The 16943-nt window shown below is 39.3% G+C and overlaps 1 protein-coding gene across 5 annotated transcripts in view; it reads right to left on the bottom strand.

The window, feature by feature from the left end:
* The window catches only part of TRIO (trio Rho guanine nucleotide exchange factor), a 255928-nt gene that overhangs the window by 153497 nt on the left and 85488 nt on the right, over positions 1-16943 (bottom strand). For all 5 annotated transcript variants that reach the window (XR_005826742.1, XM_040585918.1, XM_040585920.1 and 2 more), the window contains exons 5-7: positions 16368-16880; positions 13368-13490; positions 2345-2536 (exon numbers count right to left, since the gene is read on the bottom strand). Coding sequence is in view for 4 of the 5 variants with exons in the window: in XM_040585918.1 (XP_040441852.1) it covers positions 2345-2536; positions 13368-13490; positions 16368-16880 (828 nt within the window). In the remaining variant the exon portion in view is untranslated. The remainder of the gene's footprint in view (positions 1-2344; positions 2537-13367; positions 13491-16367; positions 16881-16943) is intronic.

Genomic DNA, 16943 nt, shown 5'->3' with positions numbered 1-16943 from the left:
CAATTTTATACCCTTGTTATGCTAGGAAAGGAAAGAGGAAAAAAAGTATCTGATTTTCTATGAGTTTTCACAGGTGTTAAACTTAGTACAGCCAAGCACATGCGGTATCTGTAAACTAAATTTGTCCTCTATTCATGTCAAGTTCAAGTCTCAAAGGTTTTAAGAGACCAAGCCATTTCTCTTGTCATACGTAACTTCATTTCTGGAGCATATGTAGTCTTTTGAGGAAAAAGTAATCCACAGACCGTTTCTGGTAATCCATTATTATTTGAAAGCTGGGAGAAAGGGTGACAGAGCACTTAACTCTAAGGTACGTACTTAATTTTCACTTCACCAAGGTACATTTTTAAAAATTTCTCATCTTAAGCACTGAACATTAAGAGAAGCTCCATGTAGGACCACAGAGCTACACCTCTTGCATCAGTCATCAGACACCGATAGCTGGATGCAGTCTTCACTGTGTCTGACAGTAAGCAGTGACACTTACCTGTCACTTGCGAGGGAACACACGCATTCAACAAGTGTGTTATTTCTTCGGCTGCTTATTTTTTTAATCATGTTTTTATGTAGGTCAAGCATCACCGTTCTCTAAAGGGGTCACTCCTCTCATTCCAAACCCTCTTTTCCTTGAACTCACTCTCCACTGTTAATGAAACAGCTGATATATCACAGCCAAGTCTCTTACAAAGCAACTAGGACAATCCACCACAGTTAATCATAAAATGAAAATTGCAGAAGGAGCAATTAAAAAGTATATTAATTCCAGCAGATGTTGCACAATTTTCTCTAATTCTTCTCTTTCCTCCTCTTTATGCTTACATTTAGCGCTGAAGAGGGTATCACCGACCCTTACTACAGATGCCCAGCACAACACAAAATTTACTCCCCTGACTTCTGACGAACATGATTTTCATAAAAAACAGGACAGCATTTGAGTCACAGTATACCTATCTGTTCATGTTTCACCATCTCTCTCCTACATGTATGGCTGACAGTGCTTAAATGTAAACCTGAATAACCCAAACAATTAGAAAACCATCAATACTGATAAGGTACCACACTACGTCTATCATGCGCTTCAAGCTGGCTGGCAACTTTTATACCAGAAAACAATGCCTTCACCTACTTTTTATGTGGCTTTACTCTAAAACCTGCTAAAAAATACTTATTATAGTGGCATTAGTTTATGTACTTTACCTTAGTCTGTCTAAGGACAGTTAAACCAATGTCACCACTAACATAATGAAAAGCCATGTGTATTTGCATCTTAATATGTTCACATTTCTAATTTTTGGACATTAATGAAGCTGACTATCTGTGTAGTAGAAATCAGGAGAAAAAACTTCTTACAATAAAGTCTGCTGTCTCCCTCTATTTCTGCTATCAGCTCCCAAGTGGTTCCTTCATTTATTCCAAATTAAAGTTATATCAGACACGAGACCTTTTCTTGGATCAAATTTAGCAAGGCAAATGGAGATAAAAGTATCTACAGCAGCCATACAGCACACCAGAGCTTCAGTCAGCTGTAACCATCAAAGAACCTCTGCTCTCCAAATTCACCAGAGATGTACAGAGCAGACTGTCTATAATATCAATGGGTGACTCAACAGCGCACACAGAGCAACTCCTTCAGAATTGAATTCCCCTGAGGGGGAAACATGCTTTCATCATCAAGACTATTAACTTGGGGATATTTATTCCTATTTCCCCTACATATACCTCTTCTCTGGCAGTTACACGCAGTTAATGACTTAATTAAAATAATTGCTATAGGCCTAAAGCTAAAATTTTTGTTTAATATAGGAGGAATCTCTTATGGGATACTAAATAAACATCTCCCATCACAATTTCAGATTCAGAAGACAGTTAATTAACTTCTCAACTTTCAGGCCAGTTCAACTTAGTTTTCTACAAGCAATTACTATGAGTTAAATCTTGATACTCAGGACTGATTGTGGTGGAGTGGTGGGGACAACAGAACAAGTGACATAGGAAAGGCACTGTACTTATACTGACTATATTGATTTTTTTTCCTTTCTTTCACCTTAAAAGCTTTATATAGTTAAGCATTTATGTCCATTTCATTTTGATTCACACAGTTAATTTGGCTAATCTATCTTGCATTGATATGGACAGGGCATTCTGTGGGGAATATAAGGTCAGTGGGTTGTCCTGAGAAGAACAAGTTTATGAGTATCAGCTGAAACTGGCAGAAATGAATGCTCTGGCTTTCTTGCTAACCTTTTCTATCACTCTCTTCTACTTCCGTCTAAATCAAAAGCAAACAGTCCAACTCACCATCCCAGCACGGAAACTTTCATTGGCCCCCTCCCCGTTCACTAACCTGTTCAGCTTTCTGATGGAAGATGGAGGACATATCCAGTAACGTGCTACGTTCATCCAAGGCTGCAGCAAACGCCTTCCATTCTTGCTCCAGCTGACTAGCAATCTGTTTTATTTGCTGTGAAGCATAATGTCCAGACTCGACCAGGCGATTTGCTACTGACATGATGCGGTTTATGTTTACATACACATTCTATGGAGAAGAAAGAGGAGAAAATTAGTGGAAGTTAACAGACCACTTAAATACAGAGGTATACTTCCATAAAATTCTTCTTTATTGCAGTACTGCTTGATAGACTGCTTTTATTTGCCAGGTTTGTAAATCCCTAACTTGGGAATCTAGGTGTGTAATATAACAGCCTATCTGTATTACTGACAAGGGAGAAGGACAACTTAAAATGACAAGGAAGTCTCAAGCTAATGTTAACAGTCAGCTTAAAGTTATATTATATGAAGACCCATTATTATAATGAAGAGGAAAAGCTAACCGTATTTTACAACCGCCTCAATAAGAATGTTTACAGACAAACATCAAGACAACAAGACATTCAGACACACACAACAGAAAAATCAAACTATAATTAGTAAGCACTTTATCTCTACATGGTATGCACACATGCAACATCACTCTACAAATTTTTACATAAACTTCTGAAATTTCTAATTTTTAAGTAACAAAATACAGAACTCTGAGTTCTAAAGGAATTCAACAGTTTCACATTTTATTTTCCTGCCATTGTATTGGCTCAGAGCTAGCACTGAAAACTAGACAAAGTAGGTCAAAGATCCAAAAGATTCTCTAGCATTACTCACTGATGGCTCTTAGTCACATAATTTTTAATCAAGATTTTATGATTCCTGCAAAACCAGAAACAAGAACAACTCCACCACCAAAAGGTTGTAGCTCAAAAGGAAGTAGCTCTTCCGGAGTTATATGCATATAATGCTGAGTTGATGCTTCTTTCAACTGGACTGACTTTCATACATCTAGAATGAAGTTCTTAGAATCACAGGATTGTTGAGGTTGGAGATCATCTAGTTCAACCCCACTACACAAAGCAGGTTCAGTCAGACAGGTTGCTCAGGGTCATGTCTAGTGGGGTTTTGAGAACTTCTAAGGATGGAGAGACTACAATCCCTCTGGGGAACCTCTTCCAGTGTTTCTCATATTTAAACGGAATTCCTTCCATTTCAGCTTGTGCCCATTACCTCTTGTTCTGTTACTGGATACCATGCAGACAAGTCTGGTTCTGTCTTCTTTACTCTCTCCCATCAGATATTTATATTTTTATATACATGAGATCCCTCCTAAGCATTCTTTTACCCAGGGTAACCGATCCCAGCTCCGTCAGCCTCTTCTTGTACAAGACAAGCATTCCATACAGGTACTTCGAGAAGAACTTGGTCATGGTGACTTCCTAGAAATGAAATGAAAGCTTTCCACATAATAGTGTCCTATAGGCACATCCTGATTTCTGCATGTACACTTGGAACAACCCCAGTTCAGCCCTGTTTTGTTGACTACAGCATCCCTTTTGTTCACATCACAGCAGATCCTTTGCTTGCCAGCCTAGTCCACCACTTCTCACTTAATTGTTGGTCCTCTTCTCCCTCTCCCATCATCCTTACCCTAAAGCTCTTCTTAGCTTATCTGGCCTGCTGGCAAAGATATTTTTGCCCCACTTGGTCGAACAGCCTCTGATGTTCTGATGCTCAGAGAGAGGGTCCCATGGTTGTAGAAACCAAACCCCTGTTGCCAACATCAGCTGTGTAAACAGTTTTTGACTTGCAGGATTCATCTACACTCTCACTAGCAGGACTGGGAGGAAAACCACCTGGACTCCCATGCCCTTAACCATTGCCTCTAGAGTCACGTAGTCACAGTTGACACCTTTGAGGTCACCCCTGGCAGTATCCCTGGTGCTCACATGGAAGAGCAGCAGGGGGCAATGGTCTGAGGGCTGGACAAGCTTTAGCAGTCTTTCCACCATGTCCCATATCTGAGCCCCCAGCAAGCAGCAAATTTCCATAAAGAATGAGTCATGTTGGCAGATGGGTGTCTCTGTTCCCTGTAGAAGAGTGTCTCCCATTACTCTCACTTGTCTCTTCTTTTTGATGCTCCTGTGCGGCTCAGACTCAAAGGGCACAGACGTTTTATTTGACAGCTTCCAGCTCCTCACCAGCTATCAGGTCAGTAAACCTATCCTGTAGCTGCAAATCTTCAGGTGGAGCAGAAACCTTCCTCCTTGTGCCAGAAGCCATTATCTTCCAATTTTCATCATCATAGGAGTTTCCACTTCCCAAACAGACAGGCACAGAGTCTGTCCGACCCTCCTACCTTCAGTACATTGTAGTTTGTGCTCTTGAAGCCGCAGTGTTGGAAAAGATCTGGTCAACCTCTTTCTCATTATTTCTGATGCTGTGCAGATTGCTGACCTCCTCCTTTAGCTCCTTTACTTGATGACACAGATCCTTAATAACTGCACACCTCCTGTGGGCAAGGAAACCATTTCCCACTGCCCCAGCCTTGCAAGAGGCTGCAGGCATTCCCTGCAAAGCTGCATCCTCCTTATGGAGGCTCCCTCTGGGTTGGGGCCTCTGATGTTACAGGGAGAGTCAGTCCAGCAGTAGCTGGGGACTGTGCTCTGGGGTGCATCACCACCACGGCTGAGGGCATAGATGCTGTTCTGAGCAGAGTTGCTGGACCTTTCTGCATGAACTGCTGCACAAACTGCTGCATCCATTGGCTCCTTCTGTTGGCTGCACTGTTGCCTATATTCTAAAAATTTACATGTGGGACCAACCTGCCAGACGCTACCACATAGAACAGTGGGGAAGAAAACAAACACATACCATTAAAATCTCAACATTCTACGGTGAAATGTTTTTCCTTGTTGTCCACACAGTGCTGTCTGGAATGCCAGCATGCAGGAAATGCCATGGAGCAGGTAGCTACCTGCCAGCAGCAGCATCACAACCCTTCCTGATCAAGGGTTGAGGAATGGAGTCCAGTAAGTGAGGGGGGACAGAACTGACTCCAACAAGCCTCAGTAAAGGCCACAGATCAACAAATGACAGAAGAACAAAACCTGACATTGCTGGAAAACTGTATGGTTATATTACTGTTGAGAGATGTGATGGGCAGCCTGTGACAAAATCTGACTATACCCCCACCAGTAAGAGAGGTCAGGGGAGAATGCTGGCAGATGAACACCCAACGCTACCTAGAAGCTGACCATCTGAGGTGGAACCATTATCCGTTGGCATCAAGTCACTGCCCAGAGCCTGACACTGACTGGCTGGAGCAAGTGTTGCAGTTTCCCCAGGCTTCACCATGCTGACTCATCTGAGTGGTAATTGGCACAGATCTCTATTAGTCCCAAGCATATGCACATATGCAAGCAGGAGCATACCTGACACAGTCTACACATCAGCTGGTCCACTTAAACTGAGCACAGCAGTGTCATGCTTCTCCTTCCTGCACAATATTACTTTTTCATTTTTTAGGTTATGCCACACATCTGTGCACTCCTCTTAAGCACAGCTGAACAATGGGAAGAGAACAGAACTACAATTTCCAACAAATTTTAAAAGACTAGAGAGCACTTGGATCTATGAAATTTTATCTAGCATTAATGTGAGACTGCTAAATGAATCCAGAATGCCATTATGTGTTCCTTACAGTGGTGTGGAAAAAGAAAAAACAAACCAAGCGTCAAAAAAGGAAAGAATAAAAGCTGTATTAGACTGCCATTTGAACTGTTTGTAGATCACAACAAAGGAATTCTGGAACATCAGTTCCACTTAGATATGAAGGACAGGGCACCATAAATGTGAAGGTAAACAAATCAAAACTGATCTGTGGTTAAAAAGCATTCATTTTCCCATGGCAATCTGGCTTCACAAGTGTGGAAGAACACCCTCTGTAGCAATATGAATATGAACGAACATACTGACCACTGAACTCTTTCCAAGCTATGTATGCCACATTCCTAAAAAAAAATATAAAGTCTTACCATAATCTCAACTTCCCCTCCCCCCATTATCATATCCTTCACTACCTGATATAGCTACAAAAGGTTTAAGTTTCACTATTTTAGAATGCAATGACCCAACAGAGACAGATTTAGTTATGAAGGAAAAGAATCTCAAATAGCAACTCACTATAATTGGACTGTCTTTAACTGATCCTTGAAGGTTAACAAATTTTATTCAATCTTCTAAGAGGACGGGCAGGTCCACTGTCATTATTGTATGACAAATGCATATTTTGTGCACTGCCCGAGAAGTGCTGTTCTAAGTAAGCTGGTGCTCTTTCCCCAGGGACTGATATCTTATTCATTGCATGGATTTACATCCTGATATTATTTAAAAAGCAACAGCTATCAGACAGTAACTGTTAAAAGACTTATTCAGCCATCTCATTTACATCATGTGTATCTGCATGAAACATCTGCAGCTTCTAAATGTGTATCAAGCATCTAAAAAGTGAAAGGGTAAAGTGATACTGCATTTCTTTCATTGTGTAACACATAACTTGTAAAAAAAAACATAAAAAGGGAACAATCCAAGTTATTGCATTCCAGTATGTGCAGTAAGTACACAGACGTACTTAGTAAAATAATTTTCTCTCACAATGCCCTTTAGCCAGAAGCTCAGAAGAGACCTTACAACGTCTGGAAAGCTCCTCATTGCAGAATTATTCCCTAAAGGGAGCATACATATAAAAAAGTATTGCTCAGCAAGGCAACAGCTCAGCAGCCTAACACAAGCCATAGTGCACTGTGTCATTCTTTGGTGTGTGCTTGAAATGCAAGTACACAGGGGGAAAAACAGGTGACAGCTTAACTGAACTTCTATCATACCCAACGCAAAATTAAGCTGGCAGATGCCCTGAAGTTTCTATTTTATTTCCTGATTTTTGCAGACCCATGTATAATATGTTTGTTTAGGTCTAATGTTTCAAACAGTAGTTTTCTGACGGAGAGATAATTAAGCATTCAGTGTTAAGTAACCACCTCAGTGACATGGTCCACAACTGTCATAACTGGCACCTCCATACAGACTGTAGTGAGTTTGAACTATTCATCTGTGATGGAAATATTTTGGCAATGGAATTTCCAAATCATCTGCCACTTCACACAAGACAAAGTGTAGCATTAATGTATGAAATAACACCTATGTATTTTTGTTTTAAATGTTTTCTAACATCTCTTCTATTCTCACTCTTATACCAACAGTAAAACTCTCTGCCTGGCAATCCAAACTTCAAAGACAAGGGCTGCAGAACAACCAGGTATCACCTGACCTCTTCCCTTGAAAAAAATACAATAAACAAACTCAGCAACATCCAGACTACAATTAAGGAAAGTGTTTAACCTGTTCGTCAACTCCAAGGATCCTAAAAATATTCTGAAATAACTATTTAACCATTGCTATCAACCCTGGAACCAGTGAAATACAATTTCACTCTTAACTTTCTCCTAATTTATCATCTCTCTTTTCCATGTATTTGATGGTGGACCTTGGGAATCTTACAGCAAGACCATATAGTCCAACACCAACATCATCACCTTTCCTCTCTTACCTTTCGCTTACCTTTACTTTGCTACAGTAAATACCAGTGCTATCAGCTACTCCTTACAGCCACATTATTTTCATCTGGATGTTCCTCATTACAACATTAAGTATGGAGCTCTAAACTGCACCTAGTTCTCTAGTGGGACCAACCGAATCAAAGCAATTTCTTTAAAAATCTTAAGTTCAGCATGCCCACAAAGTATCAAGAGTGAAATGAGATTTATCTCTTCGCAGTAACACCACTGTCTCTTCCTTTGTTTCCTGATCCATCGATATGAACATACTTGTTGCTGTATTAACAACTCACCAGCTGATCGCTTTTTAAAAATCTATTTATTTGCTTCTTCCCTCTTAAGGGTTGTACATCTAGTCTATTCTATTTCATCTTGTTGACTTTGGAGTGTTCCTCAGAAGCTGGAAATAGCCTGAACTCATTTTGCTTTCTCAGTCTCTTCTCAGGTTGCTGGCATCCAGATGTGTCTAAACATTAACTGCTCTGGCACCAGAAAGATTCCCTTACAGAAGTGCACTCAAAAAAACATCCTCCCAGTCTGACCAGGATGTGCAGCTGTGCATTCCCTGAGCTTCAAGAACATCACAAATACATGGTTTGTTTAAACTATTGTTATTCAGAACTACCAAAAAACTTCACTGAATCCATGTTACCTATTCTACTGCTCAATGCCTATTTAGAGTCTTTATCTTGTCTATTAGGGATGTTATATTGGTTGGACAGTTGATGGATTTTAACATTTAACTTTTATTTGTTTATTTTTATTCAAAGCCATGCCTGAACAATCTATTAGTTTAAAACACCAACAATAAAACAAACAAAAAAAAAAACACCAAAAAACCCCACCAAAACCCACAAAACAGACAAGTCACCTCCAAGACAGAAGAGCCAGCTTATTACTATCACCATTCTGAAAAAAGTGTTTTGTGAAAACCCGTGAAAATCTGAAAATCAAGCAATCTCAGGACAAATCCATCATTCACAGCCTGTGGTCTTGCTCTTCATCTGCTGAAGTTTCAGGACCCAGGGCAGTCTAGAATTCACATGGTGCTTCATTTTGTCTCAAGCAACAACTCTGTACAGTTACAAAAGTATATATTTAAATAAAAAGAATCTCAAGAGTGAAACTTATCAGTAGTACAAAGGAAGCTGTCAGCTAAAGTGATTTTATCCTATCCGACCTTAATGTTTTCATATTATCAGTCCCTGTGGCTGTATTTGAGCAAGCCAAGCCAATTAAGACATCTTTGTAACTTGTAACTCTGTAAACCAAGTGATATTCAAGTTGTGTTCATGTTTCTACTTTAACCTCCCAAAACTCTCACCAGTGCTCATCTCTGGCACTCTTTTTGGATGACATGAATTATTTGATCATTACCTCGATAAAGCGGTTTTAGTATATGCAAATAGCCTGTCCTGAGAACATTAATATAATTTAGTAATATGCTTAAAATTGACACCAGACTTTTTGGATTGTGGTTAATAAACATATCTTCAATTGATGGTCCTATCAGCCCCAAGACAAGAAGTAGTCACAGCATACCCTTTAATAGCAGCCATTGCCAGCTTTCTCAAAAAAAAAAAAAAAAAAAAAATATTTTTGCCTACATCACTTTCCAATCATTTTGATTCTCACCATGCAGTGAATGGCACGGTTAAGCTGTAATGGAAACAAGGCCATTTTGTCTAGCAAGAAGAGTAGAAGAAAATATTCAAGTAAATAACATTCTCTTCCTCATCCATATTTCATGACTGCTTTTGTTTCCCTTGTGTCCGAGCAGGCGTATAGAAAATGGTAGGAAAAATGAATGGATAGACACAGAATCAGTCTCTTCCACTCCTATATGCAAGACTGACTAATCATATAATCATGGGTACTTTGTTTTTGTAGTTCAAAAACTTGACAGATAATTTTTGTACTTCCAACTCCTATGATCCCTGATTTGCAAGCTTCTTCCTTAAAAGGCACTAAAGACTTGTTTTGAGAAGTGAAGCGTTGGTTTAGTCACCCAAAGAGGAACTTCAAGCTGAAATTGAGTATTACTTAGCTCAAATAAATCTCAGGACTTGACAACAGCAATTTACTGTTGCTGAAGGCAGGCCTTTTAAATTGTGCTGAAAAACTACCCTCATCTTTAGAGAGGAGAATCAGTGTGAGTTTTTTCCCCCCCTAGTTAAGGAACACGGGATCTACTTGCCCTGTGAAGACACAGCCCTGACATTTATCAGTGCACAGCCTCTTCAATTCAGTAACAGCAGGTCACCTACCTACACTTGCACATGTGAACTATCTTTCAGACCTCTTAGCCACATCAACCTGTGTGTTAAGCAATGGTAACCAAACCTATGTCCATCTCCGATGTGCATGACTGCACCTACCCAGCTTTTCTCTGGGACAGTTTCATTGCAATGTGAACAAGCTTGCGTATTAAGCTTAAGATTTTCCTGAACTTATTTCTGCTACCTTGAAGTAACCACATGAGCCTATTCCATACTCAATACACAAGATTCCTAGACATATCACTTGCTAATGAGACTGCTACGAATACAGTTAAATGTTCTCCCCCCATGTATTCTTCACCTTTCTGTTTTAAAACATTTGGTTTAAATTTCCAACTACTTTTGCTGGAATACTGAAAATCAGATTGTAAAATTGGCAGAAATCCATTACAAGGAAAAAAGAATCATTCAGCGAAGCTTTTTTGTCTTTGATGTAACCAACTCCTGCTCATGAGAGGAACTAAGTAGCTTTCACAATGGTTTACATCCAGGTGGCTCATTTCTGACTGGAAGACCAGATTAAAATTTTGGCATCTCACCCAAAGGCCGTCACTCCTTCTCACCCGAGTTTGGCATAAGCAGCTGCAAAAGTTGCCCTGGTGCACCTCTCGGAAAGCCAAGCTGCTACTTGGGAAGGAAAGGGAGATGGGAGAGCCAGCTATTGACAGAGGGTAGCACCTGCTCTGAAGGGAACACGTGCCCTGCAGCAAGGCATTGGGAAAAGCAGCTGCAACATCAAATATCAGGGTTATGCTGTGAGCAAGTGCGAGAGGTTGCATTTAGCTGCCTGGGCAGCATCTGTCCTTTGAACAGCCCTTCCCCACCTAAAGTGAGCCTAAGGAAACTACCTGGAAAGTAAGGTATATTAGGGTCCCATTAGGGCCACAATGAAAAGCCTTCAAAATCTCCTGCATATAATAAATCGTATACGTTGTTGCCACTCTTCCTTCCTCTGTCCCATCCAATTAAATAAACATGCATGGTTGTAGATGGGTTAAAAGTTAAATTGCATCTCTAGTGTTAAAGCATTCACATAAGAGATCTTAAATCAACTCTGATTACTGAACAGTTACACTGACAAGAACAGTGAACAAGGAGTACCTTGTTAAGCACAGAGTATATGAGAAAAGTGCTCAGGGAGAAGCTGAACATGCTGACAAAAGTTAAGATTACTCAATATTTTTCCAGCTAAAAGCTAATGAAAATTAAGGTGTGCCAAAATTCGATCAGTTCACATCATTTGATTGTGTCACATTCAGTTTAATCTTTTCCTCTATAATCCACATGTAAGGCTTTTGCCATTTAACCAAACAAACCCCAGAAAACCTGCATGATGCTTAAATCAAAACCAGGGACTGATCATTTTGAATTTGTGTTTTTCTATTCTGTGCCAAAGAACCACTGGGGGTGGGGTGGGGGTGGGGCAGGGGGGAGCTATGCTACAGAAACACCTCAAACTAAAGCTTTCTTTTCCCTTTTCGAATATTTGGACTGTGTAATTTGCCCCAAATTTAAGCTGTTCCTTGCATGCTTCAAGAAATCATTTTATAGGCTGAGAAAAAGTCCTCTACAATTAATGCATTTGACTACTACAGGCAAAACAGAGATCAAAAAACAGAGCAGTAGGGATTATGCTACACTGCTCAAGTGCTTCCTACTGCTCAGAGTATCTGAACAGTATGGAAGCAAATAAAAAAATTAAAAAAAAAAAGTCATCCAATTTGAAGAAAAGAGGGCAACAGTGACTAATACCAGGACAGGCTGACAGAAGAAGAATTCAGCCTCTAGAATACGAGCCCAAGAATTGCCTGGAAGCCTATCCAAAATTACTAAGTTCCAAAAGTCATGTCAATGACACCTACTGTCCTTCTGTGAACTTCCTTCTGCTCTACTTCATACACTGAGCAATGAGCAACAACAAAATACTCCGTAAACAAGCAATTCCCCATGCCCATGGAGTGAACCTATACCTTCCAAACCTAACGGCCAAAGTAACATCCATATATGATGTTACGTAACTTAATGACAATGTCCACCAGCATTTGTTTTACTCTTTCCAAAAAGTTCATATTGATCTTTATTTTTTTATTATTATTTTTGCATTATTTTTTTTTTGCAAACGTAGTTGAGTTGCAAAATAAGAAAATGTAGCTTGTCTGTTCATGTCATCTATTGGCTTAACTCTAGCTATATCATACACAAGAGCTGCCTTACTAGTCTTTCTGTTATTTCAGCAAGATGCATAACCTAGGTAAATTTACTTTGCCACTCTCCCTTTCCACAATTAGTAGTCCTCTCCTACAAAAACACCCTATAGCAAGAGTTGACTGTTTAGACTATACTTTCGTTCAATTCCCATCCTTGGATTGCCAAGGTTGTTAATTTCTAACAAGACTGGTAGTGTTCTTCCTTTGCTGAGCTGACAGCCAGGGATTGGATGTAGGCCCAGACTCCCAAAGTCATTTAAACACCTCCCATCATCCTAGTGAAAAGGACCTAAAACTTGCTCGAGAATTTAGCCCCCATGTTCAGGCAGGAATTTATGAAACTGAAAATAAGCAGCTTTTACTCACTTCTGGTTGAAATCCAAATTTTTAATTGCAGCCTAATGATAGCTCATCCTAACATGACATCTGACCAAAAAAAAAAGTTTACCTCCATTCTACTGTGCCAGAAATAAGAAGTGTGTCTTCCTAAAAATATGGAAAGTTATTACACCAGGCTCAGCTGTTGATTACTGCTTCTCAGAACTTTTTGTCTAAGTTGCAATCTATTCAGAAGATCCTGAGATCTATTTCTTTCTGTATGGAGTGCTGAATTCCATATTACATGATTCTCTGGAAATTCCTACAATACTCAAAGCAGTACTCAAACACACATCCCAGGTTCTAGAAGTTTGGACACTTATTTGAGAAGTGCTAAGGTTGTGTTGAATACTGCCATCTGTCAAAACAATTTTGTTGCTTGACCACAATAACTCGGTACTCTGCTACCCTTTATTTTCCTCCATTGTGTTTTATAATTTTTCTGCTCAAATACAAATTTGCACTACTTGAAACAGAAGGAATGATTTATGTCTATGATTTATGTATTCTACCTTAACATAGAGGAAAAGAGTCAACATGTAGTGCTGTGTCAGTGCTGTTCTTACCATACAGTTCATGGCAAAGTGATTGTGCTGTGTCTGAAGCTCCATTGCGTGGGGGTGACTGGTTCCGATCTCTGTGTAGCTGTTCAGAAACAGACCTTTGTTGTGTGTGATCCAGTCAAACATCTACAAGAAAAAATTAGGGAGGAAAAAAAAAATCACTAGTTTTTTACAGCACAAATCACAGACAAGTAATGTGAGAAATCTGTGAATACAAGACAGAAAGAGTCTTAAGGCCATGTACATTTTAACTAAATCACAGCTGAAATCAGACTTTTTGGACCAAACAGCCTAGGCTGTTAAATCTTTACTATAGGGGTTTATCTCAAAAAGTTACAATAACATCATAATCCTAGAGTCATAAACTTCATTACTACAAAGAAGTCATAGTAAACTAACAGGCTTGGAGCACAGCTTATACGTTTTCCAGTGTCAGCATTTCATGTCGTCAGCAGCTTAGTAATTTAGAATGAAAATGGCAACTCATGGAAATCAAATATAAATTCATTCTTGCTGATCAAGTACTTCAGCAGCAAGTTTAATATTTTTAGTTCAGAACTTTACAGCAGATTTGAAAACAACTTTTCTGTTACTAAACAAATTTTTAAAACTATATATGAGCACAGATTTATACAATACATTCTTCCAGACAAGTTTAAGGATAAAGTTTAAATATGTTTGTTTAAAAAAGAAAAAAAAAGAATTTAACACTCAAACAAATTATACAACACCCATGAATGGAGGTACATAGGTATGTTAACAGTGGCACTGGAAGACAGTTTTCAAAGACTAAGCAGCACAGCAAAAGGCTAAGTTTATCCCCCACCTCCTACCCTCCAGCAACTGTCTTTAAAAGATTTAAAGATCTTTAAAAATATGCTGGCTAACAGAGCAATATTATTAAATCCATTATTCCACCCAGGTACATGACAAATCATATTGTAAGTTGACCATAGTGTGGAAAGGACTGTAAACAAAAGAAAAAAGTTTTAAGAGCTTAGACAACTAAGGCAGCTGATCACAAATTCCTAAAATTTTCAGTTTCTTATCTTGACTATAGTGAAGATGTGTTAAAACACTATTCAAAATAAACACTGGTCCTGCTTGTGACCACCTTTCTCTAGGTAGTTTGTCTTTGCTACAGGGCAATTCTAACCAGATTCTCTCCCACCTCACCCCTTTTTTGCCTTCTCTTCTGAACCAGCTCAGATTGCTTGTGCAAAGAGTTGCGCAAGTACTCCAAAATGAACATGTTCATTTCTCCCCATCCAATACCCTTTATTTTCCCAACAAAGATCAAGCCCTTTCTCATACCTAAATAAATCACACAGACATACATATGTATGTCTATATATATACACACATATACATAAGGAAGCCCTGAGCTATGGAATCTAATTTGACACAAGCAGTGAAATAAAGGCTGCAAGTAGATTAAGGCAAGGGCGGCTTCAATCCAAAAGTGAGTTGGGATACTACACAAACCTTCTTTTTAATCTTTTTCTGCTGGCTGGTAAGTCCCAAGTATGCTAGCTGCTGTAAACCCCCTTTTGAGGTGCCTAACGTTTCTTTGTATTTCGAAAGAAAGATACATTAATTTAATATAGAGTTACTCTTGCAATTGGGAACGTAGAAAACACAGGTAGAGTTTATGCAACCACATGGCAGGACAGAGATCAATCCCACAGTATTTCACAAGGAGTTTCCTAAAGCCTAAGTTCTGTGAGCAACTTTTAGATGAGCTGAATACCATACGAGCACCATCAAAATATATTTTATATAAAGAATAATTAATGCTGTAATTAAGTGGCCGAAAGGTTGCTAAAAAGCATTTTGGGCCTGAAAGAGCAATACTAGACCAACGGTTTGTTATTTTCTAAATAATTCTGTAAGTCTAAATGCACTTGACCAGATTTTTTCCAACTCTTTACATGCCCCTACTATTTTCAGTTACACCAATTCTGTAAACACTTTAAATGGTACTTTTAAAAAAGTATTTCTTTTCTAAACACTTCAGAAAACATCAAGAGTAAAGAAAGTCCCTGAGCTGAAATGATGAGGGTAAGGGTAAGTACAGGGGAAGAAAACAGAGGAAGGAGGAGGAAGTAGCAGTGGTATACATATTTGCTCTGCTTTTACTCTTCCCTATGCATCTGCTTATGATCACTGCTGCAGAGCGGGATACTGCTTTAATACAGACCTTTGGTCTCATCCAGTTCAAGCATTCTTCCATGAAATATTTTTAGAAGCCAGCCAAAGACCATACTTACCACTTGACTGCACAGTCTAGTTCCCGGAGAAAAATTCCCCACCCTTTCTTAAAGCTATTTGTTCCATGGTAACAAGCTAATAACAAGTGATTGCAAAACCATTCTATATGAAAATAGATCTTATTTGAGCTCATCTAAAAGTGATTTGCTTGCCACATTTCCTCTTCAAATTCCATGACAATCAAGAGCTTTCTTATTTGAAGGGACTGGTTAGTTTGAAATGTTCTGAGATCACCCAGTCCCCTTTAATGACATATGCACTGTCAAAAGAGATACATCAGTTTTTAGCCTGGGACTTTAAATACTGCATCAATGAAGCAGTTCCCCATGTCAGACTCTTCAGACTTTGTTGACTGCCTGTCACTCAAATCCCAAGGGTCGCTCCAAAGGAGACTGACGTAGCCCTTATACATCTGTATTTATAGTGTACAGCACTCTTCTTCACTTGATGGATACAAAAGCTTCTGTCTAGAATAAAAACTTACCAAAGCAAAAGTCACTACCACTTAATTTTCTTCGGTGACAGCTACCTGTGTTCTTTACAACACAGAGCTACTACTCCATCCCTTTTACTCCAGAAGACTGTCATTCTCAATGAAGAAATCCTTCATTTCTCATTAAAAGTTTAGTGATCAACTATAAAGACAAAAATTACTATTTGCAGTTACCCTTGGTACTTCTTTCAAGTTTGTCAAGCAGTGCCCATTTATACTGCCCTCCCCCAACCCCATACCTTCTCAGCATCCTGCTCAAACAGCCTGAGCTGAAAACATTGGTCCAATTTCAATTTCCGTACATGCCACATCTGATGCAGATGCTGCCGTGTTGAGTGCAGCCTGTCCAGCATGGTGGATACTTTGGGTAAAAGGTTCTGTAAGTCTGCATTCCCTGACCCAGAGTTCTTTTTGGGAAAGCTGTCACTGCTCTGTATCCGCTGGAGCAGCTTTTGTCCTTCCACATCAAGGTCCTCGATAGGGGCCTTAATGACTTTCTTTTTTAATTGTGAATGCTCCTCTATCATATTACGAGCACCTTCCAGGTCCTGAGGCATTTCCTTTTTTGACAATATATCTTGCAGTTCCTCCAGTCTGGACAGCATATGGGTTGCATTGCTAATGTAGTCCTCAAAGGCAACTCTGATTTCTATCCACTCCTCATGGTTGTACTCCAAACAGCCATCAAATTCTGGGGTTAGCTGAGAAGGATCAACTACTTTGGTAAGGCCTTCCAGAGACACCATATTTGTCTAAAAGACAAAAATTAAAATTAAAAAATGCTGTTAGTAAAATGAGTTTGAAGTTTTCTTTCA

Source organism: Falco naumanni, chromosome 3, assembly GCF_017639655.2.
Source record: "Falco naumanni isolate bFalNau1 chromosome 3, bFalNau1.pat, whole genome shotgun sequence".
Lineage (NCBI taxonomy): Eukaryota > Metazoa > Chordata > Aves > Falconiformes > Falconidae > Falco > Falco naumanni.
This window is presented reverse-complemented; position numbering and strand designations above follow the sequence as displayed.